This window comes from Lepisma saccharinum, chromosome 1 (assembly GCF_977018435.1).
Source record: "Lepisma saccharinum chromosome 1, izLepSacc3.1, whole genome shotgun sequence".
Taxonomy (NCBI): Eukaryota; Metazoa; Arthropoda; class Insecta; order Zygentoma; family Lepismatidae; genus Lepisma; species Lepisma saccharinum.
The window spans coordinates 20,242,948-20,267,823 of NC_139229.1; the positions used below are offsets into that span (position 1 = coordinate 20,242,948).

The 24,876-nt window shown below is 37.9% G+C and overlaps 1 protein-coding gene across 1 annotated transcript in view; it reads right to left on the reverse strand.

Annotated features, from left to right (window-relative positions):
- Nucleotides 1–24,876, reverse strand: part of RIOK1 (RIO kinase 1) — a 37,069-nt gene that overhangs the window by 5,127 nt on the left and 7,066 nt on the right. Inside the window, exons 2-7 of the mRNA XM_083120211.1 lie at nt 23,015–23,175; nt 16,567–16,789; nt 10,791–11,039; nt 9,509–9,695; nt 6,298–6,416; nt 1,431–1,534 (exon numbers count right to left, since the gene is read on the reverse strand). Of these exons, the coding sequence (XP_082976337.1) occupies nt 1,431–1,534; nt 6,298–6,416; nt 9,509–9,695; nt 10,791–11,039; nt 16,567–16,789; nt 23,015–23,175 (1,043 nt within the window). The remainder of the gene's footprint in view (nt 1–1,430; nt 1,535–6,297; nt 6,417–9,508; nt 9,696–10,790; nt 11,040–16,566; nt 16,790–23,014; nt 23,176–24,876) is intronic.

A 24,876-nucleotide genomic window follows, 5' to 3' on the forward strand; every position in this document is an offset into this window, starting at 1 on the left:
AAAAAATATGAAACTAATAAATGACAGCTACATTAATATTTTGACTATCTTGTATGTTCATTCTAATGAACTTACAGATCATTTCCCACGCAACCGCCAAACGAATATCTCGTGTGTTGTATGTGAATCTTTGGGATATTTGAGACTTGGGATAAAGTAAAACTGGTGAAATGGTTTGGCAATTTTCATTTCTGCAGTGAGAAAGAAGTCTTGGTGTTGACTTTGTCAAGAATATTTCTCTTCACTGACTAGACAGGAGAAGGAATCTTTTTTCTCGTTGCAGGTTTCTACATGACCCTTTAATACACAATTTCAAAGGTAAGTACCGATAATACACAGTACTTAACTCTGATAAACTTACTTTTCATTTTTCCGCGTAAATTTCTTTCGCGATCGATTTCGCCACCCGTCTGGTGGCTTCGTCAGGCATGCCACCAGACGGGTGGCGAAATCGATTTCGAAAGAAATTTACGTGGAAAAATGAAAAGTAAGTTTATCAGAGTTATTTACCTATCTCCGCATAACCGCCAAACAGATATCTTTAGATACAATGTGAATACTCAGTATGTTAAATTGAATTACAGTAAAACCTCATTAATCCGAAGGTGACCGGTTTAACGAAACTCTGGAATAACTGAAATAACCTAAAAGAACAGTAGAAAATGCATTAAAACTACGTTTATAGCAACAAAACACGTATATTATGGTGTATTTAAAGGACATAGGCCTAAATACACTATACAGTACAGTACAAAGTCTGTGGGAAACAGAATTTCATCATTGGTTGACTGCCTTTTCTTTGGGAAGTTCTCTTGTTGACTTCTAGTCACATTTAAAACCTTGTATTCTGCTTTCCCCCCCTTTTTTGCCTGTCCAGATTAAGCGAAGTCCACCTTATCGGGGTCCAGATTAACGAGGTTTTACTGTACATTTCATTATTATTATTATTATTATTAATATTGCTGTTTGCATGCCCAGATTAATCAAAGTCCGGCTTATCGGGGTCCAGATTATCGACGACGTTTTACTGTATAGTTTGTCCACAACGAATTTTAAATTTCTTGCTTGTCATTTTTCCTTTGTTGAAAAACTTATTTTTAGTGCACTGCTACAAAAAATGTTGATTTTTCCAGAAACAGTAAATTTCCCTGACATTTCAATGACTGGAAAATTTCCTGACTTTCCCAGGATTTCCAGACTGGTAGACACCATGAATGATATTCTGGTTCAAACCCATGCTTGCTGTTGTAGCACATTTCTTATCAATACAGTATAATCCGAAGCTTACATTTTTCTGCAATTAAATGAGTCTCCTGTAAAATCTAAAATCATGGCTCCAATGCATTGATTGATTCTCTTTTTTGCGATTAATGAAAAGTAGGATAAAAGCAATACATATGAACACACATATGATAAAACTATGAATGTACCTGTCATATTTGTACAGTCTTTCCTCAAGAATTCAAGTGCATGTGGGTGATCATGTTCCACTGATTGTGAAACATCAATTATGTACAGCTTACTATCATGGTATCTGCAAGAATAAAAATCTTTAAATACATTTTTTTGCATTTACTACATTGAATACAAAATATGACAATAACTAGTGTTGAGCCATTACCACTTATTTATTTCAAAGTAATCAAGAATTACATTAGAATATCAAAATACGTTATGTAATCACAACGTAAGCTTTTGTGCACATCTTGGTGCGCAATAAATGGAAAACTTTGAATTTTGCATAACTTTCAGGATAATTAACACTCCGTGAGAGTGTAGTTGAGTTAGTGTTTTAAGTCCACTTTATGCACAGTAAGGCTAATCGGGACTGGACCTACAGTTTAAAGTGGGATCCGAACCACTTGTGCCTCCACCAGGTATTGAACCTGGGACTTCTGTGAGATTGTCGTGTGGCATTTTTGTGGACCTGTGGAAGATCAAAATACCAGAAAAGTTTTGGCGGTATTGGTAAATAAAATCCGAACCAATACATTTATGATACCAACACCACTGGTATCAGCCGATACTGTACAGTTAAACCATAAATATGTGCAAACTTAACTAAAGTCTAGAGCCACAAAAATACAGAGTTGTAATTTTTTCATAGAGAGTTCTCTGCTACTCTGCACAAAATGCTTTGCAATTAATCATATTCTGCTGTAGATCTAGGATGATGAGCATGCTTTGTCCTGCATGCATTCTTGCACCAACTAGTGCCAGCTTGTCGATGGTGCAGTGGTTAATCACCATTCATAGTTGCTGTTGAATTAAAACTGCATTCAGTACCGAAATCTAATTGTGCTCATCACACTATCAGGGGGGAGGGGGAGGGGGGAAATCCTTATGTAAAATCCATACCCGATTACCATTGCAGTGCACACATTTCTATCATAATGCCATTGCAAACAAAGGTGGCATCCTGCAAATGGACATATTTTTGTCAATATTTTATTAATTTTCAGTTACGAGATTGCAATTACTAGAGACATATATTTTTGGTAAATAAAAAAGCAAAATTTCGGTACAAAAACAAGAGTCGATTTTGGGTTCAAAAGCGGTAAATAATATAACATTTCGGTGTTGTAGCGGTGAATAATCACATCAAAAGTGCTATATAAATGACATTTTGGTTTTAAAATTGTGAATATAATCCCAAATTGTGATAACAGCATTGCTTTGTAATCAAGGGTTCCTGGGTAGGCATATAGCGTTTCGGATTCCACTTTAAACTGTAAATCCAATAGCAATTAGCCTACCTGTGCATAAAGTGGACTTAAAACAAAACTCAAACAAATAATCAATTTTCACACAACTGTATCAAAAGAAAGTTCTCAACACAAAGTACAAAAATAGAATCATCAATGTGAAACAGTGGCATGGTACCACATGAAGAAAAACAATAATGGTGTACATTACCGAAACTTATGATGACTGCATATTGTGGCAAATTGGAGATGATGTATGCAAACGAAAATATTACAATATATTTATCTGTGCACTATTGTCAGCATAGCATGTACAGGAGTATTAACTCCTTCCCTGTGGTGACATTGAAGAGAAGTGCATCCAAAAGAAATCATCTATATATAGATGCACCCGCAAGTTCGTTTCATCATAAATAATGTAAAAAACTAACTATAAAAAGACTTGCTGCAAAATGAAGCTAAGGAAACCAATCTGTATGTAGACTTTACTGCAAATAAACATTCCACATTAGGTAAGGTAAAAGGTTAACTTCCCCCTGCATACAGCACCATGCCATGATGGCACTTTTAGGGAATTGGGAGGTAGGGCCCCACCACATATTCTCGATCTCAGCCATTTTGGAAGTGATGTGATCAGCACCATGCTCCGGCAGCCTTTACCCCCCAGGGTTGGCCCCAGAGCCACCTTATGCAGAAACAAGGCCAGTAAAATTCCAACCTCAGAGCACCCACCCCAGGAATCGAACCCGAGTCTCCTGCATCGCAGTCAGCCACCCTACTGTCTAGACCACTGCAGCTCTAATTCCATATAGACAAAAAAATATTTTTCAGGAAGTGACAAAGCCTTAACAACAAATTGTTTGATTGCCAATAGCCCATACTGACTAATAACACTGATTAACAAAAAAATAATTTTGGCGGATATCTTGGTATCCAACACGCGTTCTAAGACAATTGAAACATGCTGATTCAAAATATGCAAACCATTTGTCTGTAACACCCACCATTCTTGAGATATAAAACATCAACCATTTATATATGTTTAACATTGTATCAAAGCAAACAACTCACAGACATATGTTTCACTAGAGCACTTTTTGCTACATGGAGTACTATTGAACATGGCTTTAGCTAAGAAAATAATGCAAATGCATCACATGACACATATACTATATAGTAACATCTAGTTGAAGGTATAATACACATATAAAATACATACATATAGAAAATACTTCCTTAATTTAAGGTCTTTGGTTTGAATTTCTTGGCTGTAGAGTTGCGTTTGTGCTGAGCATTTGGCATGTCGCGCTGAAGCCTCCAACAGTAGTCCGCCTACATTGCTGCACTCCATCGATACTGATAGCGCGATTCCATCACCGAGATGTCCTGATGAAAATGTTCACCATGTTCGTCGCTGACTGAACCTAGGTTCTCGGAGAAGTAGTCAAGATGTGAGTCGAGGAGATGAATTTTGAGGGACATGTTGCAACCCAGCTGTCTTCTGTACGCACTAATGGACTTCTGCACAACATTCACATAGTCAGCAGATTTATAATTTCCAAGGAAATTGGCTACGACTGACTTGAATGCCACCCATGAATCTCTTTCAGTGCCACCCACTAAGTCTTGGAAGGGGCTGTCAGCAATGATCTTCCTTATTTATTTGTGGGCCTATGAACACACCTTCTTTCACATTCGCATAACTCAACTCCGGAAACTTGTGTCACAGGTACCGAAAAGCCTCTGAGTCATTGTCTAGTGCCTTCACGAAATTCTTCATGAGTCCCAGCTTCAAATGAAGCGGTGCCATGATAACTTTTTCACTCTCAACCAACAGCACACAAAGGACATTTTTACTTCATGGCTGCATTCCTTTGATCAGCCAATTCTTCTTTATGTACTGAGGTGTAAGGGGTGCTCCTTCCACATAGTGCACCCAATAGTAAACCTCACTTCCACATAGTACACCCTGGACTGCAGACTAACGAGGCTCTGGTGACTGGCCCCTTGGCCAGTATATCTTTGTTTGTGTTGTCCTGTGTTTTGTCCTTATTTGTGATGAGTGCTCCTTTACAGCCTCAGCTTTTAACGAAAGTCAGAAGATTTTAATATTTTATATTTCATGCTTTTAGTTATGCAACGTTAAAGTTGATATGTGTAATGATAAGAGGCTGGACCCCGAATAATGTGACGGGTGCAAAATAGTCTTAGTGCTGACGCACCCAAAATTTAAAATTTAAATTCAATTCTTTATGCAGTTGTGCTTCCTATCTCTGCTATCCCACTCGCAGATGAAGCAGCAGTACTTCTTCGCCTTCCTTATCCAACCGCGCAAGTTGCGGGCACATGTCAAACATATGAACTGTGGTGCCCACGACTCTCCACTATCTACCTTCGAATCAAAGTATAGTTCATATGCTTTCTTCAGAAACTGTGTAAAACTCTTCCGATGGGATTTCTGTTAGATAGCCGCACACGTAGCAAAACAGATCTGGTGAAATTATGCAACCTCTGGATGCCATAATCTACTGTCACTCAAAATAAAAAAGAAACAAATGAAGGTATAGTAATGCGATCTCGAAAATATTTCGACGTATTACATTAAGTATAACTGTGTTCACAAACGACGGAAAAAAAAAATTGGTGTTGCACGAAAAATAACTAAAAACGACAATTTTTTTTTTGAGGAACGGTATTGCATGAAAAATAAAATTTTGTCGATATCATCAAAACCTGACGTGATAGTGCAAAACGGTTTTCAGATTTGAAATCAGCATGAAAAACTGCATTAGAAAATGTCAACATCATGTCAGATATCTACGGCTTGTTTATCAGTGTAATTATTATAATAGCATGAAAAAGTGGTGTCTATAAAAATGACTTGCCACAAAACAAGAACCGTTAATTTTGAAATACTGCCTATATGTCGATGCTCCCTAAAAAAGGACCACTTTTAGAGAGTCTATATACAGTTCCGCCGCAGTTAATGGGTTAAGAAGATGTTGGCAATGAACCCAATTACAGTTTGTATGGACATGCATAGGACAAAAATTAAACACTAATGCATATCCTCACAGTGTAAACACTGTTGTTCTCAGTGCACTTAAAAACTACAGATTGTCATCTTCCAACATTAAGCCTGGGGATATCTAACTAAACACACTCAAACAAGAATGTATTTAAACAGCATTACATGTCAAATATGCAGCAAGTGTCAATGAGTGAGCCCGTGGTGCTCAATGCAAAGGCAAGGAAGAGTAATTGAAGTACCAGACATTGAAGTTCAGCTTGACTCTTCAAGAAATCATGCATGGTTGACTGCAAAATGAAATCAGTACAACGGCACATGGAGTCAAAGGGATTCATCAAAAGAGCCAGAAATAAAGAGCAATGTTTTCCATTCAAACATTCTGCCTGGCGATACATGTCCATATGCAACAGGAACACGATCCTAATACACTAAGGGTACATGAACCAATAGTCACTGATGAATGGCACAAAATAATATACTACATGGCAATGGTTACTAATATTTTGATACTTGGATAACATAGCAAAATTTTAATACAGGGATTAATAATGAACAACTTACAGCAAATTGAATTCACTTAGATCTGCATGAACCAATTTACAGTCACTGTACATTCTTCTCATCATTATTATGCAATCTCTATACAGTACACGAGCTTTGGACTCAGTCAATTCTACATCCTGCAATGAAAGAAACAACAGTGGAAATAATGGGGAATGAAAAGTACATATGTAAAAGTAACTATGCATTCAGTTATTTACCCTAAATTAGCCTCCTGTTCTTTCTGGTATATCCAAGCAATACACATTACAATAAAATAAAACTGGGCACTTCTTTTCCTAAAACCAGCATATTCATTAACAAGGCGAAGATTAATTTACGAATCTTATGAACCAAGTTACTCCACTGATACCAATACAAATTTCATAGGATACATCCATACTACAAAGTACAAAGTACTACAATTTTCCAGCAAAAACAAATTTAGTGGACACTACAAAAGCAATCATGCAAAAATCACTGCTTTAATATCAAGATAAATGTTCAACAGATATTCATTATCAACATATTATGAAACTTTAACATGTAATTTCCAATCAGCTACTATGCTTGATTGATTTGCTTTATTTTAATTCGCTTTTTGTGCCACTTTTGGCTAATTTGCGAAGATGGGGATGGGTGATGACATAAATTGATGAAAGGACACTTACAAACATCCATGCCCAGGCCGGGATTCACACCCGGGACACCTTTCATCGTAGCATGATGTGCTAACCACTCTGCCACGGGGGCCGGAAATTCAGCCACCATGGTCGTTGATAAAGCTGAATGGTTGACTCATAACTAGAGCCTGGATTTATATGCAAAATGCATGTTTCATGTAGCATGCAAAAACTTATGGAAAATATTTTTTTCTTTCCGACAAACTTGTAATGAGTCTTTTGAGACGCATTAAGTGCATATTTTGAGTGAATTTTGTTGTGCATGCATATTTCTTAAACTTTGCAGGATAAGGCATATTTCGAATTTTATTGCTACATACTAGCATATTTCATAATCTATCAAGAGAAAATAGCGTTGATTTTGTCGATCAGAATCGTTGGTAAATTCACTTTCGACTGCACGGCGAAAACCGAATGGCGAATATACCAATTTAATATACAATATACACTATAATTTTTAAAGTTTTTTTTTCAGCATTTTATGTAGCGTTTTTTAGACAACAGCGATCTAGCGCCTTCTGATTCTTTTACAACTGTCAATTAGCGTGAAGCCTTTCTCGCGACTTGGCAACTATGTGGAAAGGGTTTCTGCTGTCAGTATCAAAGAGTTCAAGAACGTGTAAGTGTTATTTTGTGTTCTGTTAAACATGCCACCTGAAAAATCAAGTAAGGCGGTATTGTTGCGTAAATATGTACAAGAATTTGGAAGTAGTGTATTTACAGAAGATGGGTCAGTTTTGTTGTGTGGTGTGCGAGAAAAGAGTTTCAGCAGAGAAGAAATTTCAAGTTACTCAACATGTCAATACAGCAAGACACAAGAAGCCCTTCGGAGAAGATCGCACGATAAACAATAACTGCTTACTACCGCGTCCACTAATTCAACATCTAAATGCACAGTAAGTGATACATTCTATGTAGATCTGTGTTCTGCGTTTGTGAGTGCTAATATTCCTTTGTGGAAACTGTGCAATGCCCATCTACGAGGTTTCTTTGAAAAGTACACAGGAAAGAAGATGCCAGATGAATCAACGCTATGTAAAAACTATGTGCCTGTTTGTTTTAATGAGGTCATTGGAGAAATTCGGGAAGCGTTGAAGCACAAGAAAATATGGGTGTCTATCGATGAGACTATTGATGTGGCAGGACGTTGTGTTTGCAATGCTGTTGTTGGTGAAATGAAGGAGAGTGTAAACCCTACTTACTGAATATCGAGGTGTTTGAGAAAGTGAATCATTCCACAATTGTCAAATTCTTTAACGATTCGTTAACTTTGTTGTGGCCAGATCACATCCTGAATGACAATGTGTTAGTGTTTGTTACTGATGCGGCAACATACATTGTCAAAGCAGCATCTGGTTTGAAAGTGTTGTATCCTAAATTAGTCCATCTGACTTGTCTTGCACACGGTCTTCATCGCGTAGCAGAATAATCAGATACCAATACCCGGAAGTAGACGCACTTGTATCAAATGTAAAGAAAGAATTTGTGAAAGCTCCTTCGCGAGTGTGTCTCTTTCGCGAACTGGTGAAAAATGTTCCGTTACCTCCTCAACCGGTATTAACACGATGGGGCTTGTGGCTAGAAGCAGTGTCGTATTGTGCAGAAAATTTCAATGAAGTGAAGGCAGTCATAGACTCACTAAAACCAGAAGAACCAGAAGATGCAGCCGTTATTTGTGTGTCACAGAAATGTTTCTCTAGAAGTGGCATTGAGAACGAAATTAAGTACATATGGAACCACTTCTCGAGTATACCTGCAATTATTACACAGTTAGAGTCCCGTAATAATCCTTTGCAGCATTCACTGTCCTTGTTGGGCGAAGTATCGCAAACTTTGTCCAGCGAAACTCACGGTGTTGCCAAAATAGCGTCAGGAAAACTTCGCCAAGTATTAGACAAAAAATTCCAGGTACAGAACAATCTGTGACATTGTAAATGTACTGAATGGTGAAAATGTGGACTTGGAAGAGGACCTAACACAGGAGGAAGTTTGGTGTTTCTCACATGCACCAGTGACTTCTGCTGTGTAGAGAGGAACTTCCCGATCTACAAAACATTTCTCACTGATAAACGCAGAGGGTTTACAGAAGAAAACCTAAGGAAGACGTTCATAGTTCATTGCAACAGAGATCATTAAGGTAAGATGTTTGGAAAAAATATAATCGTATATTGTTTATGCATATCTTAGAACATATTTTTGATATTTTTTTTAAGGTACGATGTTTGGGGAAAAATTAATTGTATATTGTTTATGCATATCTTAGTGGATATTTTTTTATATTTTTCGTGCATATTTGCATGCATATCTTGCTGTTTGTTTGTGCATGGAAATCCGGGCTCTACTCATAACCTTGAAATCCAGAGGTTCTGGATTCAAGTAGTAGCCTCCTCCACCAGTTTCATCTAACAACCCTTTATCCTCATTGTGGCAATTAGCCAGACATGGCAGAAAAGTGATGTAAAATAGGCATAAAGCAAATATTTCTCTATCTAACTAAACAATAAGGATAGTATCAAGCGGAACATTTATATTATGTAATGCAAACCTACCTTCAGTTTTGGGGCAGGCCACCCATTTTTGCCCAAGAAACCCATTAACAAAACATGGCCCCTCAACAAAATAGGCTCCGGGACAGGAAGCCCCGATGCATGTATTCTAACCAGGTTTCTCATTTCTTTCTCTGCCCAGGTACGGACCATTTTCCTCGGATTGTGTCTGCTGTAACCATTGCGAAATCTGGAAAATATACAATTTTTATGTTAAAGAAATTCATTAATGAGTTCTTTGGCAATTAATAATGCATGTTATAGTTATAATTGTGTTAGCAGCTGAAGACACTTCCCAAATTCTTCAATTTAATGCAAAAGAGGAATAAAACAACAGAAGTAGAAATACCAGATCACAGAAGAGAGATAAGAAAAAGGATGTCCACTGGACATTGTCCAGGCTATGAGGACACACATGAAATGATAGTTTCTATTAATAGCAATATTATTTTTGGGACGTTTCAAACAAATAAAATGTTTCATATGCATAAAAAGCAAATCTATGTCAAAAACATTCTTTCTAAAGCTTTAAATCCTCAAAAAGCCTCACAAGCAACGTATATTAATAAAAACGGTTTTGTATCTTTAGGGGCTAACTTTCTTTAATTATGCTGAACTTCTTGATGTACTACAAATATACATTTCTTAACATCTAAAGAGACAATGAAATCTAATGTCAGTTACATAAGGTAATTAGCAACAATGTTACATGATAAACTGATTACAAAAAATTATAATGGATGTATCAGCACTGAGGCTATTTGCAACCTTCTCCTAATACAGGGATAAAGTTCATTGGGTAAAATATAACTAATTTACGTTTGCGGTGTAAAAGAACTCCTTACCAAGAACAATTAAAATACGGAACAAAAATCAATACCTTGTTAATATAAACATCTCATAACTAAAATAATTATGTCATTGATAAAAGCTAATATCCTTATGAAGCATAAATTAAAAGACATCTAGTATTAAAATTACTATGACATTTACAGAAGGTGAAGCTGTGAAATTGCATTCAGTGCACAAACACATAAGACACAAGACAAGCAATTAAAATAACAATACAGCATGTCTTTGAAAGAAGCCAAAATTTCTAGCTCTTGGGAAAGGTCTATGTGCAGAACATTCAAATGTCGAGTACCTAAATGAAAGAACTTTAGCCACTAAACAAATCCAAAAGATCTTATTAATAATATCCTCATCTGGAGATTCCAAAAATAGTTAAAAATATGAAACCAAATCATGAACTACATTAACTAAACTAACGATAAAAACAACATACCTAAATTCACCAGAAACATATTTATCTCTATCTTTGAAGATTAAAATGGAGGTCTTGTATATTTTTATAGCCAGATCTTCTCCTGTTTTGGAAGTAGCATGGTATACATTAGCCTCCTTGCCTGTGGAAATACACCCATTAACTTCTGTAATCGCATTGCGATTTAGAAGCTTGAAGAGAATCATTCTGGTCCGAGGGTCCATCACCAGCTCTGCTGTGGCCCTATCATGCTTATCTTTCGTCCGGATTCTGTTTAAAGAAATAAAGTTGTTTGAAATTCTTATCAATGCAATTTTTCACATTACAAATTATCCCATATTTTCCTTGCCTGTGTAACAGCAGGCATAGTCACACAGCAAAAAATAATTAAAATTGGAGCTGGCCAATACCGATGTATTGCTTGAAATTAACCACCAATACCTGCTAATACTTTTCTGGAGTCTGGGAGTTTTGCAGAGTTTGCAAAAATGCCGTGCAGCATTTTCACAGAGCTTACATATCCTGTGAATTATACAAAATGAATAATTTTCATTTTTTAGCAATAACATTTCTGGCTTGCCAAATCAGGTTTCTTTCACTTTGCTTTTCTGCCACTTTTGGCCAATCGTGAAGATGGGGGTGAGTGATGAAATTGATGAACAGACACTAACAAAGAACAACCATGAGCAAGCTGGGATTCAAACCAGGACCCCAGGTAAAAATATTTTAAAGTGATAGGATAGTTCCATTGGAATACTTTCAAATTAAAATTAATAACTATTCTGAACTGCTTGAAATGTTACATTTTCCAAGAATCGGTATTGGTATCGGGACTAAACACATACGAATGCTGACACTTTTACCGACTCCCACCAATACCGATGTTTCAACAATAAAAAGTTGTTCAAAATGCTGATTAATATTATTGGATGAATATTCAACTCCAAATGTAAGCACCAATTTACAAGAGCTTTGCTTCAAAATATTCAAGAATTGAATCAGAATATGAAAATACCTGTTATGTAATCACAAAAAAAGGTTTATCACACAATATCGGTGCAAATTAAATGGTTTGAATAATTTTCACGATAATTAGACTCCGTGAAAGCAATGTGTGACATATTTTGCAGATCACACGAAAGACCAAAATTCAGTAAAATAACTGGCAGGTATCAGGTCAGCCCAGGGGTAGAAAAATACAGGGCACCCGGTCAGTAGGGACCTGAAAATTTGTACCTCGCACATGAAGTTGCAAATTAAGTGCTAAAAATATATACAGTGCATCCAGTTCCTTGCAAGGCCGAGAGATCAGGAGAAATGTGGCGGGCAGTCCTAGCGGAGAAATCGTCATTTTCGACCAATAATGTCCCACTTATTTTTATAGACATATCTTTAGCATGCAGATATTTATATTGATATTGCAAAACGAGCACTATACCTGTGTTATAAGAGTTGTTCAAAGTGATGTCCACCTACATTCACACATTCCTGGCATCATTTGATGAAATTTTGATTCACATGCAAAAGTTCTTCTTCCGTAAGTCTTCCAAGTTCTGCCCTTATATTGTCTTTTAGTTCGACGATACTATGAGGGTTATTTCGGTAGGCTCTATTTCTTAAGGTTCCCCACAAATAATAAGATCTACGCACTGCAATTGCACAAAAAAATAGCATGACAAGTAACGAATAACTACTCTCTTTCACAAGGTACGAAATTAAGATGGTCTTGGTTCAAGGTCTGTTCCTCACTCCATTTGCAGCCCTGTCCAGGGCACCTGTAGTCACGAAGGAAGGAAAAACTCAAGCTCGGAGGTTTCAGATTGCAAACAATGCTCACGAAATCCATTGACTTTAACGGATTAGTCTGCAACGTAATCTTGATACAGTGTTGCACATTCGAAACCTCCAAATGATTCCAAGCGAAGCAAAATACTTTCGAGGGTAAACTTAAGCGGGACGATTCTGGTCGAAAATGTCGGCATCTCCTCTAGAGCTGCCCGCCACACTTCTCCCGATCTCTCAGCTTCGCAAGGAAATGGATGAATGTGTATTTTTAATATTTCGAGTTCGCTTATGGATAATTTCATTTCCTTTCTTAAAATAACAAGTACAGTATGTGTTTTTTAATGTTTGTGTGTTTTCTGCATCACATGTATAATAAATCAGAATAATAAACACACCATTATAATTTGTTTCACTGTTGCTATCCGAATTTTAAAATATGCAGTGACATGATAGTCAGCCATTTATTACAATGTATTGCATAGTTATTTATACTGTTACGAGAGCCTTCTTTAACAATGCTAATGGCTAAACACGACAATGAGGATGAGTGATGGAATTGATGAAGGGTCACTCACAAAGAACACCCAGGACAGAATTCGTATCCGGAACGCCTGGCATCATAGCATTAAGTGCTACCCACTCCACCAGAGAGAGTGACACTCTTTTAACTGTCTGACAACTTAGTTTACTACTTGTGCACTGTGTGTGATTTTACGAAACTTGCTTCACATCAAGATGGCGGATCATACTCGGAGCATGTTTCTCCTCTCTGCAAATGGTGTCATTGTTCTGGTGTTTTGTTATATTTGTGTGATTCTACGTCGTATTTGTGGAGAACAGCTTCCTAGTGTGTCAGTGTTGAGTATTGACTCTAGGTTTGATGGATGGAACCTGAGAAATAGGAGCTTTTTATTTCCTGCAGATGGATGTGTACCTGGACTCTCCGCAGCCATGTCGCGGTCACCAACCAAAGGGAAGCAACCACAAGGTAAGCAAACTGTCGTCCGGCACTTTCACCTGCTGTGACTCGTGCTCATGTGCGGTGACATCCACCTGAACCCAAGTCCCTCAAATCAAAATGAAACTTTCTCAGTATCAGAATATACAAAGCATAAAGAACAAGCTCTCTCATTGTGCTATAAACCTCAGTGAATTAATACAATATGACTGTTTAGTTTTTACCAAGGCCTGGCTGAATGATACTGTGAGTGACGGTGAACTTCCATTCGCCAAGCACTTTAATATTTTTAAAAATGACCCTCTAAATCAACGTGGGGGTGGTGTCATGATTTGATCTGAGTCGAGCCTGTGAAATAATTTGGGTGGAACTTAATATTCAGAAAGGTAAGAAACTTCTTCTTCGTGCCTACTACCGCCCGCACAAAAACTCTTCCTTGCATATCCTTGAAGCTTGCAGGGATTTGGTGTTGGCAGCCATGAAGTGTGGAAATGTCCTGTTGTGTGGTGACTTCAATCTTTCAATTGACTGGGAAAATCCAACCACCGGAAGTGCAAATTGCTCAAATGACAAATGGTTTATTGACACTTTCATACATGGCATTGGGTTGAAACAACATAACATGCACAAAACACGAGGCGAAAGTAATTTGGACTATGTGCTGGCAACACTGTGTGAAATGGAGATAGCTCCACAAAGGAACTTGCTACCCTCAGATCATGCCTCTCTCGAAGTTGCTGTGTACCTCCCATATGCTGAGAAGGTCAAAAACTTCCAACCACAGAACGGACCGCGCCGCCTGTGGCAAAAAGCCCCCTGGAATGACATTCACCGAGCATTAGGTGCCTAACCCTGGTTTCTGCTGGAACAGGAAGAGATCAACGACGCCGTGGAGATGTTTGTGGAAGTTCTGCATGCTCCAATAAATGACTTTGTTCAAACCAAGAAAGTACGCTCTGTTAAATACCCGGTTTGGTTTGATAGTGAAAACTAATTCTTATTTTGAAAAACAAGAAACAGTACACACTTATAAAACATTCTGTGATATTCGGAGGCACTCAAAAAACCTATTCAAAAATAAGTATATTGATTATGTGTATGACTGATCCAAAGAAGTTATTTTTGTTAGTTAATTCAAGAATGCAGAACACGCATGTGCCGATGGAAATTGTGCATAATTCTACCACCACTGTAGGAGATGAGAGAGCGCATGTTTTTAATGTATTTTTTCATGAAAATTTCTCCTCAGAGACAATTTCTGAACCTCTTCCTATAGTCAAGTCTGTCAGTTCACACACCCTCTATTGGATTAAAACCTCCCCTTAAGAAGTAAAATCTCTCCTCTCCTCTTTGCCATTGCACCGGTCCTTAGCCCCAGATGGAATCCCAACAATTTTTCTTCGTAAAACTGCCAACTCCTTGGCGCACCCTCTGTTCCTCTTACTTAACAAGTGTTTTTCTACAGGCGTGTTTCCGGACTTGTTCAAACGTGCCAATATTGTACCTATCTACAAATCTGGAGACAAAAATTCCACAAATTCGTATAGACTGATCTCTCTTTTGTCACCTCTCTCCATTGTCTGTGAGAAAATAATGAAAGACAGGTTGCTAAAGTTTACATCTCCCCTTATAAATACTGCTCAGCATGGTTTCCTTCCAGGCAGCTCTTGCTTGACCAATCTATCAGTATTACTATCACATGCTACTCAGTCTATCTCAAATAATTCCCAGCTTGACGTTATATATTTGGACATTTCAAAAGCCTTCGATAAAATAAATCATGATCTCCTTCTTCATAAATTACAATCCAGATTTAACATCCATGGGAAATTTCTATCCTTACTACAAGACTATCTGAGTGCACGAGAGCAGCGTGTTATCCTTCCTCGCACCTCTTCCAGCTTCCTTCCTGTTTTGTCTGGAGTTCCCCAAGGGAGCGTCTTAGGCCCACTTTTGTTTCTTCTTTACATGGATGATCTCCCCGACAGACTGTCCTCTCTCCCTATAAATATACTTCTGTTTGCCGATGACTGTAAACTCTTCACAGAAATCTCATCAGAACACGATGCATCAATCTTACAGCAAGCTCTTACAGAACTACTTGTGTGGTGTCGCCAGTGGAAACTTCACTTGAATCCTAAGAAATGCTCCTGCCTCACCATTTCCCTAAAAAACAACAAACTCGATTCTGCTTATTATCTTGAAAACAATCACAAAAGTTTCCTCACAAAAAGACCTTGGAGTTATCATCGACGAAAAACTAAACTTTAATAAGCACATTACGAACACTACTAAAAGAGCAATGTGGCTTCTCGGTATTCTGTACAGATTAACTGAAATCCAAAACCAATCATCCATCAGCATATTTTACATATCCCTTATATCCCCTATTCTTGAATAATGCTCTCCTATCTGGACCATGGCTTCAAAAACAAATCTCTCCCGGATTCATTCTGTCCTCAAGTTTTTCCTTGCCATGGCTCGTCACAGAATGCCTTCTCTGAGGCAACTAGACAACTCAGACATTATGTCTGTCTTGAATAGCCAACCACAACACACTCGTCGCAAATTAGCAGACATGAAATTTTTGCACAAAATCATGAATGGTAAAATTAAATCCGAATTTCTGCTCAACAAATTTCATCTACGCATCCCCACAAGGCCAACCCGCAACTTTAAGCTATTTCACAATCCCACCACAAGGCTCTCCCTTCTACAGCGGTCTCTTTTCTACAGGCTTCCTCACTCATATAATAACCTGCCTCCAAATGTGGACATATTCTTGCCAGAACAAAGTTTTAGAAAATTGTTAATGATGTTCATTGTGTGATGTGCTAACCACTTCACCACGGAGGTCAGATGAAGAAAGAGATCAGTTTCACACATTTCAACACCTCCACCAGATGACACACTTGTGATTTTCACAAAATATCAAGAAAGGAACGAACAAAAAATCGTGTCTAATGTGAGAGACACTAGCATAAACACATTGGCACATGACAAAAAATAAACACAATTCAATCTCTTTAGTTAAAACATGTCAATTTTCCTTACCTTCCTGATTCAATTCTTTTATTTTTCTCAAGCATCATGTTTTGAGCAGCATCAGTTAAAACAGGACCTTCATATTTATCCACATTAATTTTATTTAGGTATTTCTTGAATAGTTTGTCTGAAGGTTGATAAGTAGCTACTCTGTTACTAGGCACCTGTGAATTTGGACTATTTGTATTTTTGCTGTTATCCTCTCCTTCTAAATGAGAATATTCAGAATACTCTGGAAATCAAAGCATATGCCAGTAATTAATTAAATTACATTAGTTAATACACATTATGACATTAGTGAAATCTCAGAGTGGAGATGTGAAAAAAGTACATATAAATTGTTTAGCCCAACTAATGTGGGTGGATTAGCGAGAAGACAGAGGGTCAATGACTCCTTCCATCAATATCTAAAATTATGTGATCATGAATCACCAAGATCTTAAAAATACAGGATGAATCAGCAGTTAGAGTAGTGTAAATGGCCTCCTACAGGTCTAAGCGAGATTTCAGACTTCTGAAGTGACAAGTGACACAGACATGCTCCATGAGCGAACAACAGACCAAAGTGATTTTATGCATGGTATTGAGAAAAGAGCCCAGTCTAAGCAACACAAGCAACATATTATGACCAATCAGCATTGGGCATACATGCCCACACACAAATAACCACAGGGCAACCTAAGTACAAGGGCCATTAGGTTGGCATCAGGGAAAGCTTGTGAGAGCTATTTTCCCAGAAACTTATACCCCCCACCCCCAATTAGGATCATGGGTCATGTTTACCAACCAGTTGTCACTCATGGGAGGGGTAGAAATGCTTTATTTATAAAGAACCAACCATTGTTAGGCTAACAGTAGCCATTTTGGAGAACAAAAACCATGTGCTCCAAATCACATGTTTACTAAATCTTTTATTCTTTACTGAAAATCAGAGATAACACTCACCCATAGGTAAAATAATGCCTAATTTATTAAAAGTAAACTCATTTGCAATTATCTGGCATAACTAAGCCAGAAAAGCTGAAAAAACACTTTTGTTTATGCTTTTTAAGCAATTGATAACTCTGCCATCTGGTGGGAGAAAGTGGCAATTCTCCCAAAGACAAGGAAAGATCTCAAAGGACTCCAGCTGGCCAATGAGAAGCCGCCAAGGCTGTGACGTCACAGAGGAGACTTTCAGATGGCCTATTGTGTTCTGAGCTTGCTAGTCAAGCTCACTTGTATTACAGACCCACCTGAGAGCAGGTCAGCTTGGAAGTTGCTGGTAAAATCCAGTGTGAGAATGGCCACATGTGCCAGCAACAAAGGATACATAAAGGGAAAAGGGATCTAAGGTCCTGTTACAGTAAACACAGGCCTAAGTGTGTGTGACCAAGTGGGATATTGTGTCCACAAGTGCATTTAAGGATCCCAGTGAAAATTCGGCAAAATAGCGAGTTTTGTGTTCCTCATCCCATGTGGAAATCCAGACCACATGGTCGGCAGGACTGACGCCATAGAAGCATCCATAGGATATCAGAGAATATCCAAGTTGTCCTTAGCCATCCTTCCAAGAAAAGCCAGGAAAATTCATTTATCACCCCCCAAAGCCTTTGTTACACCAAGGAAGCACATAATAGTAATTTTTTAGTGTGGTGTACCACAAATTTGTCCATGTGTCGGGATGTGGCGATAAAGAGTGAAATAGCGTGTGTAAGCCCCCAGGTATGATTGATCTAGTGTGAAAACGGCTGATATGTAAGTACAAAATCTTTTGTATATCTTTTTTGTGTCTTGTACAGTGAAGTGCTCATGTTTGGTGGCAGCTATGTCATAAGCGGTGTTCTTTTCAATGAATAAATATGTCGTTTAAAGGTGTCTGACCTTCTATCATTTTAGTGAATCATAAGCCTATTAAGCCCTCCTCTAGTTACCGATTATTAAAGCTAGGCTAAAGTTCGTCTGTTGCTTAACAGATATCTCAGGGGATATCTGTTACTATACGGAACACCACACGTGGAATAGGGTCTGCGTGTGGCCGCGTAAAGCGTGGTTCTCTTTGGTTTTTGTTATTTAAAGTTAACCTTTTGTAAAACCAACTTTAAAGCAACGTAATATAATATAAGCAAACCCCCAATCCAACACAAAAACCAATCCCCCCCTTATAATATGAAGGCTGTCGTGTTGCTTTGGTTTGAAAGGTTCAATTGATTACTGAGGATTTGCTTGCAAGCAACATTATGTCACCCATCGCATGTCGATTCAGTGTGAAAGCTCAAGAAAATTGACAACAAATACAATGCAACAATGGAACCCCAATTTTACATTTTTCTGCATTATACAGGGTGCATCACAGGAAATGGACAGTTTTCAAATGGAGAATTCGAAGCAGGGAGAAGGAGTAGAGAAGGTAGTAGGGTGGCATTGAACTTGCTTGACCAAGCCATTTTCGGCTTGGCTTGGATCCGCTCGGTGTGGCAGCAGTACAATGCAGTCATGGCACCGTGGATATTTGAGCATCGTTTGATAGCATACAACAGTTTCGTGAAAGGTGGTGAGTGTATCCATGACGTCTGATATTGAAATGGCACCGAAAGAACTGTGGTGTTTCAATAATAGACTTGCTACTTTTCAGGAAAAACTGTCATATGTGAACAAACGATACTCAAATGTCCATGGTGGCATGACTGCAAGTGACAATGCATATACTGCTGCCACACTGAGCCGATTTGAACCGAGCCGAAAATGGCATGACCGAGCAAGTTCAATGCCACCCTACTTCCATCTCTACCTCCTTTCCCTGCTTTGAATTCTCCATTTTGGACTTATATCACCAAAATTAAATCAAATCGAATTCTCCATTTGAAAACAGTCTGCTTCCCGTGACACACACTTTATATTGAATCTTCAGGTTCCCAATAGAACAAATTGTTGTAACATTTTCAAGGACTTTACAAATACCCACATTTTCACCTTGCTCCCCTGAAACCAACTAAATAAATACAGGGAGGTTATTGCAGCATGCAACCGCTTCAGCGTCGGCCGCTTGCCGGCCCAGTCATGCAACAGGTGCCGGCAAATTGCGTAACAGATAGCCCGTTACACAAACCGCTTGTTTTGTAATGTTTCCACTTTTCACAATTATAGTTACAATTACAACTTAAATAAGCACGTACCTTGCCGCAAGGATGCTGGAAAAGGTGTCCTCTAAAATACAAATATTTCTGGCACTTTATTTTTGACATGTAATCTTTCTTAGACACCGCTTCAGCGTCGGCCGCTTACCGGCCTTGTCATGCATCAGGTGCCGCCAAATTGCGTAACAGATAGTCCGTAACAGAAACAGCATCGCGGCGCATAAAGCAAACCGAAAGTGTAAAATTATATTTAAAACTAATAATAATGATGATCACTAACCTTCTGTGTTATAAATGATGTTGAAAATGACCTCCTTCAACACCAATACATTTCCGGCATCTGCGTATGAAATTCCTCTGAACATCCATAAGCTCCTCAGGTGTGATTCTGGCAATTTCTCTTCTTATATTTTCTTTTAAATCCTCTATTGTACGCGGGTTATTCTGATACACTTTGTTTTTTAATGTTCCCCATAAATAATAATCACAAGGAGTAAGATCGGGGCTACGAGAGGGCCACAACTCAGTACTGATAATTCTGTCCTCAAAAATCTCGGCAATAAAATTAAGTGATTCATAAGCAGTGTGAGCAGTAGCAGAGTCCTGCTGAAAAAATGACTGCTGGCATTCAATGTCCGTTAATTGTTCAAAAAATGGTTGTAGTATGTCTCTTCGATACCTTTCACCATTGATAGTACCTTCATAAAAAATAGGCCCTATTATTCTGTGCGCATTCAAACCACACCACACACCAATTTTTGCAGGATGGAGCGGAACTTCATGCACAAGGTCAGGTTTTTCTGCGCTCCAATAGCGATTGTTTTGTGAAATAACTCGGCCATTCAATTCGAACCAAGCTTCGTCTGAAAATATGATTAATTCTGGATTTACTCTGCCAGCAACAATATTATCCAGCATCCAGTTACAGAATCGAACTCTAGTCGCGTGATCGCGCGGTTGCAATTCATGAACCACTGTAATTTTGTAGGGTTTTAATCTAAGTAATTTAGTGGCATTTCGTGCTGAGGATTTTGAAATGCCTGTTTCCTGAGCAAGCCGACGGAGGGATTTTTTTGGAGTATGTTCAAGTCGTTCACCAATTTCGTCTAGCTTTTCTTCCGTAAGAACACGTCGTCTGGAAACACGTTTCTTAGGTTCAAGAGATCCTGTCTCTCGTAATCTTTTAACGAGGTTGTAAACAGTATGTCTGTCCGGAACAGGATTGCCAGGAAATTTTCTTGCGAATCGCCTGACTACTTTTCTGCAAGAGTTCGTTTTCACGTAAGTATCGTACATAAAAACTCTTTGTTCAAGACTATATTTGTTTGGCGGCATAACTAATGAATGAATAACAATTAACACACGATAAAGCACTAGCACTGAACAACACGAGTACTGATAAACGCAAACCGAAGTGAACACATCTAAACAACTGGTAGCCGACAGCTGTCGCATTCGCGTAGTATCGAGAGGCTTCTCGCGGCTTACCACTACTCCGATAAGCCGCTGACGCTCTTGCGACATCTGAGGAATTTCGCTTCTAGCGTCGGCTCTATAGACACTGGATGGACCAAATTTTGAGGGAAGCACAACAAAAGACTACTCTATGAGGATATGTAATGCTCCTGCCGCAACTTTGAAAAAAAAAAAAATATGGAAATTACGACGTTCAGAAATTTTGCGTAATTACGGGGAAAATAGAACTTTGGGTTTTGGCCCCCGTTTCCCCCTGGACTCACAATTGTCGGAATTTACATAAAATGTTGCTTTTTGTTCATTCTTACATTTAGAATTTAAATTTCTTAAAAAGATGCAGTTGTTGAGCAGTTATAGCCTTTTATATTCAGTTTATCCCATAGTAGCAAAAGGGGAAAAGTGCTTATTTCAAATGGCGCTCTCAGAAAGAAAAACGCACACAGTGTATGATCGCTACTTTACTTCAAAAATATTCACACGTTAAAATTAAGTGACACTGTTAAATAATTCGTTTATCTGCGCTTTCGTTTTGCATAATAATGTATACGTAACCTCCCCCCTCGAAAATCTTGGGCACGCCACTGACTCTAGTGTTCAAAAGGATTAATCTTGTGTTATCTGCAAAATAAGAGTCACGGTTTTGTTTATTCGAAGGCAAGACAAGAATGAAAAATTGAATCCTTTATGTTGGATGAGTCATTGCTGTCAGAAGCGATATGGGCAGAAATAAAGTGCCAGAAATATTTGTATTTTAGAGGACACCTTTTCCAGCATCCTTGCGGCAAGGTACGTGCTTATTTAAGTTGTAATTGTAACTATAATTGTGAAAAGTGGAAACATTACAAAACAAGCGGTTTGTGTAACGGGCTAACGCAATTTGCCGGCACCTGTTGCATGACTGGGCCGGCAAGCGGCCGACGCTGAAGCGGTGGCATGCTGCAATAACCTCCCTGTATAAGAGTGAATATTAGGCAAGTGTACCATTTATTTTTCCTATACTCAGGCCAAGTGTACCATTTGGTTTTACTATGTTAAACTGGAACAATTACTTCATGTGTGTGCATACATACAGAGCACTTCATTCATGCATTCCCCCTCCCCCCCAGACACACACACACAAATAATCATATTAATCTAGGAGAGCTAAGGCTGAGCTGGTACAACTTTAAAACAAAACACATACAGATGCTGATACTCATACAGATTTTCACCAATACCGTTGCTTGAAAATTGTTAAGAATTAAAAGCTGTTAAAAATATTAATGTGAATAGGAATTTCACTCCAATTATAAGCATCAATTTACCCCAGTTTTGCTTCAAAATATTAAAAAAAATATATCAGAATATTAAAATACCTGTTATGTAATCACAAAATACATTTTTTCAACATAATATTGGTGCACAATAGGAGTGTGTGGGACAGATTGTCGGGATGGGAAATTTTTTCAATCCCGACATTTGGGACAGGAAAAATTCGCAATTACTTTTGCATTTCTGGTACAAATACTAACAAATTCCGATAAGTTCCAGACATTTACAATGCAGAAAACATCGAGAATTAACGACTTTTTTAAATGACCATTCGGTATTCCCGACTGTTTGGGATCCTGAAATGTGGGGAAGTCAATCTCCGATGTTGGGATTGGGACGCACATCCCTATTGCACAATCAATGGCAGCTTGATCAGACTCTGTAAAAACGTTGTGTAGCATTTCGGCAGAACCCATGAAAGATCAAAATACCAGAAAATATCAGCCAATATTCGTAAATACCAACCAATATTTTCCGATACCGATATAAGTACAGCTCATGTCTAACAAGAACACTATCAGTTAATAATAAATAAATAAAATTAGCTATCTTACCATTGTCCCAGTCATCAAAACCATCATTCTCACTATCTTCATCATAATATTCCATATTTTCTTGGTTATTATTATCCTGTTTTGCGTCTATACTTAGGTTTCTTAAACTGGTTTCTAACATCTGTGAGCCTATGACGGGTATACCACCCGTTTTATAAGACCTGTAAAAACAGTAATTTTAAGTAGTTAATGGATTAAGTTGAGGAGTTGCATACAAAATTTAATTTCATTACTAACATCTTTTCCAAAATTACGGAGAAGCAAAGCTTTTGTTTTCATGTATAACATTTTTCTAAGTCTTCCGTCTTTCATTCCTAATTTGGATGTACACCTTAACTTACAAGTATATTTAGGGGAATACCTGTTTCATTTTTGACAAACACAAAATGTGAAGAAAAAAAACACATTTTAATGTTAATTTTTTATGTTTCTGAAAGATGTGAGGTGCATTTTTCTACCATGTTTCATCATGAAATAATGTGAAATGAACTGAAAAATGCCAAAATTTAGTCTATTTACCGACAGAACAGCTTCTGAGGTCTGAATTATCCTGAGAGTTATGCAAATCATGGAAATTGATCAATTTTGATACATATCACCAAAAAAAGATAAATTCTGTGGTAAATATTTGAGAAGCAAAAAATGGACTCCTTTACACAAGAATAAATTTAGTACTCTGACCAGATCAAGAAAGTGTGGGGCGTTAGTCCCACAATGCCCCTGGCTGCCTTTACCCTCCCAGTTTCCTCCAGGTACCCTTTACATGACGCTGTGTGGGCACCGGAGCCGCTTGAACAGGTGGAAAAAATACCGATTCTTATTGTGTAATAAGTATAGTGTTCCCTGTTCCATATGTGTTCTAGCCAATATAACAACTTAGCAAACCATGCAGGCATTTGTTTGAAAATCAGTAATGTTTTAGAAAGCCATTGTGTAAAAATTAATAACTTACTTCATCGCATGTAATTATACAGGGACCGGCAAAAAAAAAGCTGATGGTTTTGAAATGTGTATATAAATAAAACAATTAATGTAATGCAAGGTTTAATAATCAAAATTGCTACAAAAATAATTGCCATTTACAGTGCTTACATTAATTTTTCTTTATGAAAATTGTGTCCGATAAATGATGACCATTCCTTACACATTCATGTAGCCTTGCCCTCATTCGGAATTGCCACTATTTCATTGCTCAATGCCATTTCAGTTAAGATGGAGTAGTGGACTGGGCAACACCATGCTTTTGTGTTAGAAGCATATTTTAAAAATGGTGACTCCGTCGTCCAAACCCAACAATGGTTTCGAAGGGAGTTCCATGTCCATCGTCACGGGCATGTATCCAGTCAGAATACAATACTGCTTTGGGTCAGAACTTTTCGAGAGACAGGGTCAAGTCTGAAAAAGAATCTCTAAGGGCATGGTCTGGGAAATGTTTCCTGGATGTGTAGTGTCAATAAATGGTGAAGTTCCGTGGCCTCCGGCTCTGATGATGTGTGATTATTTCATCTGGGACTACCTCAAATCAAAAGTGTATGAAAGAGCTCACACAATTGGTGATCTAAAGTTAGCTATTCACAACGAAATAGCGGCAATTCCAAATGAAATGCTCGTGAGAGCGACTTCCAACTTAAAGGCAAGGCTACATGAATGTGTAAATAATGGAGGATTATCATTTATTGGACACAATTTCCAAAACAAAGAAAAATTAATGTAAGCACTGTAAATGGCAATTATTCTTGTAGCAATTTTGATTATTTCATTACATTAATTGTTTAATTTATATACACATTTCAAAACAGTCAGCTTTTTCTGCCGGTTCCTGTAGTTCATGTTGTTGTTTTATACTGCAAAGTAAATATATC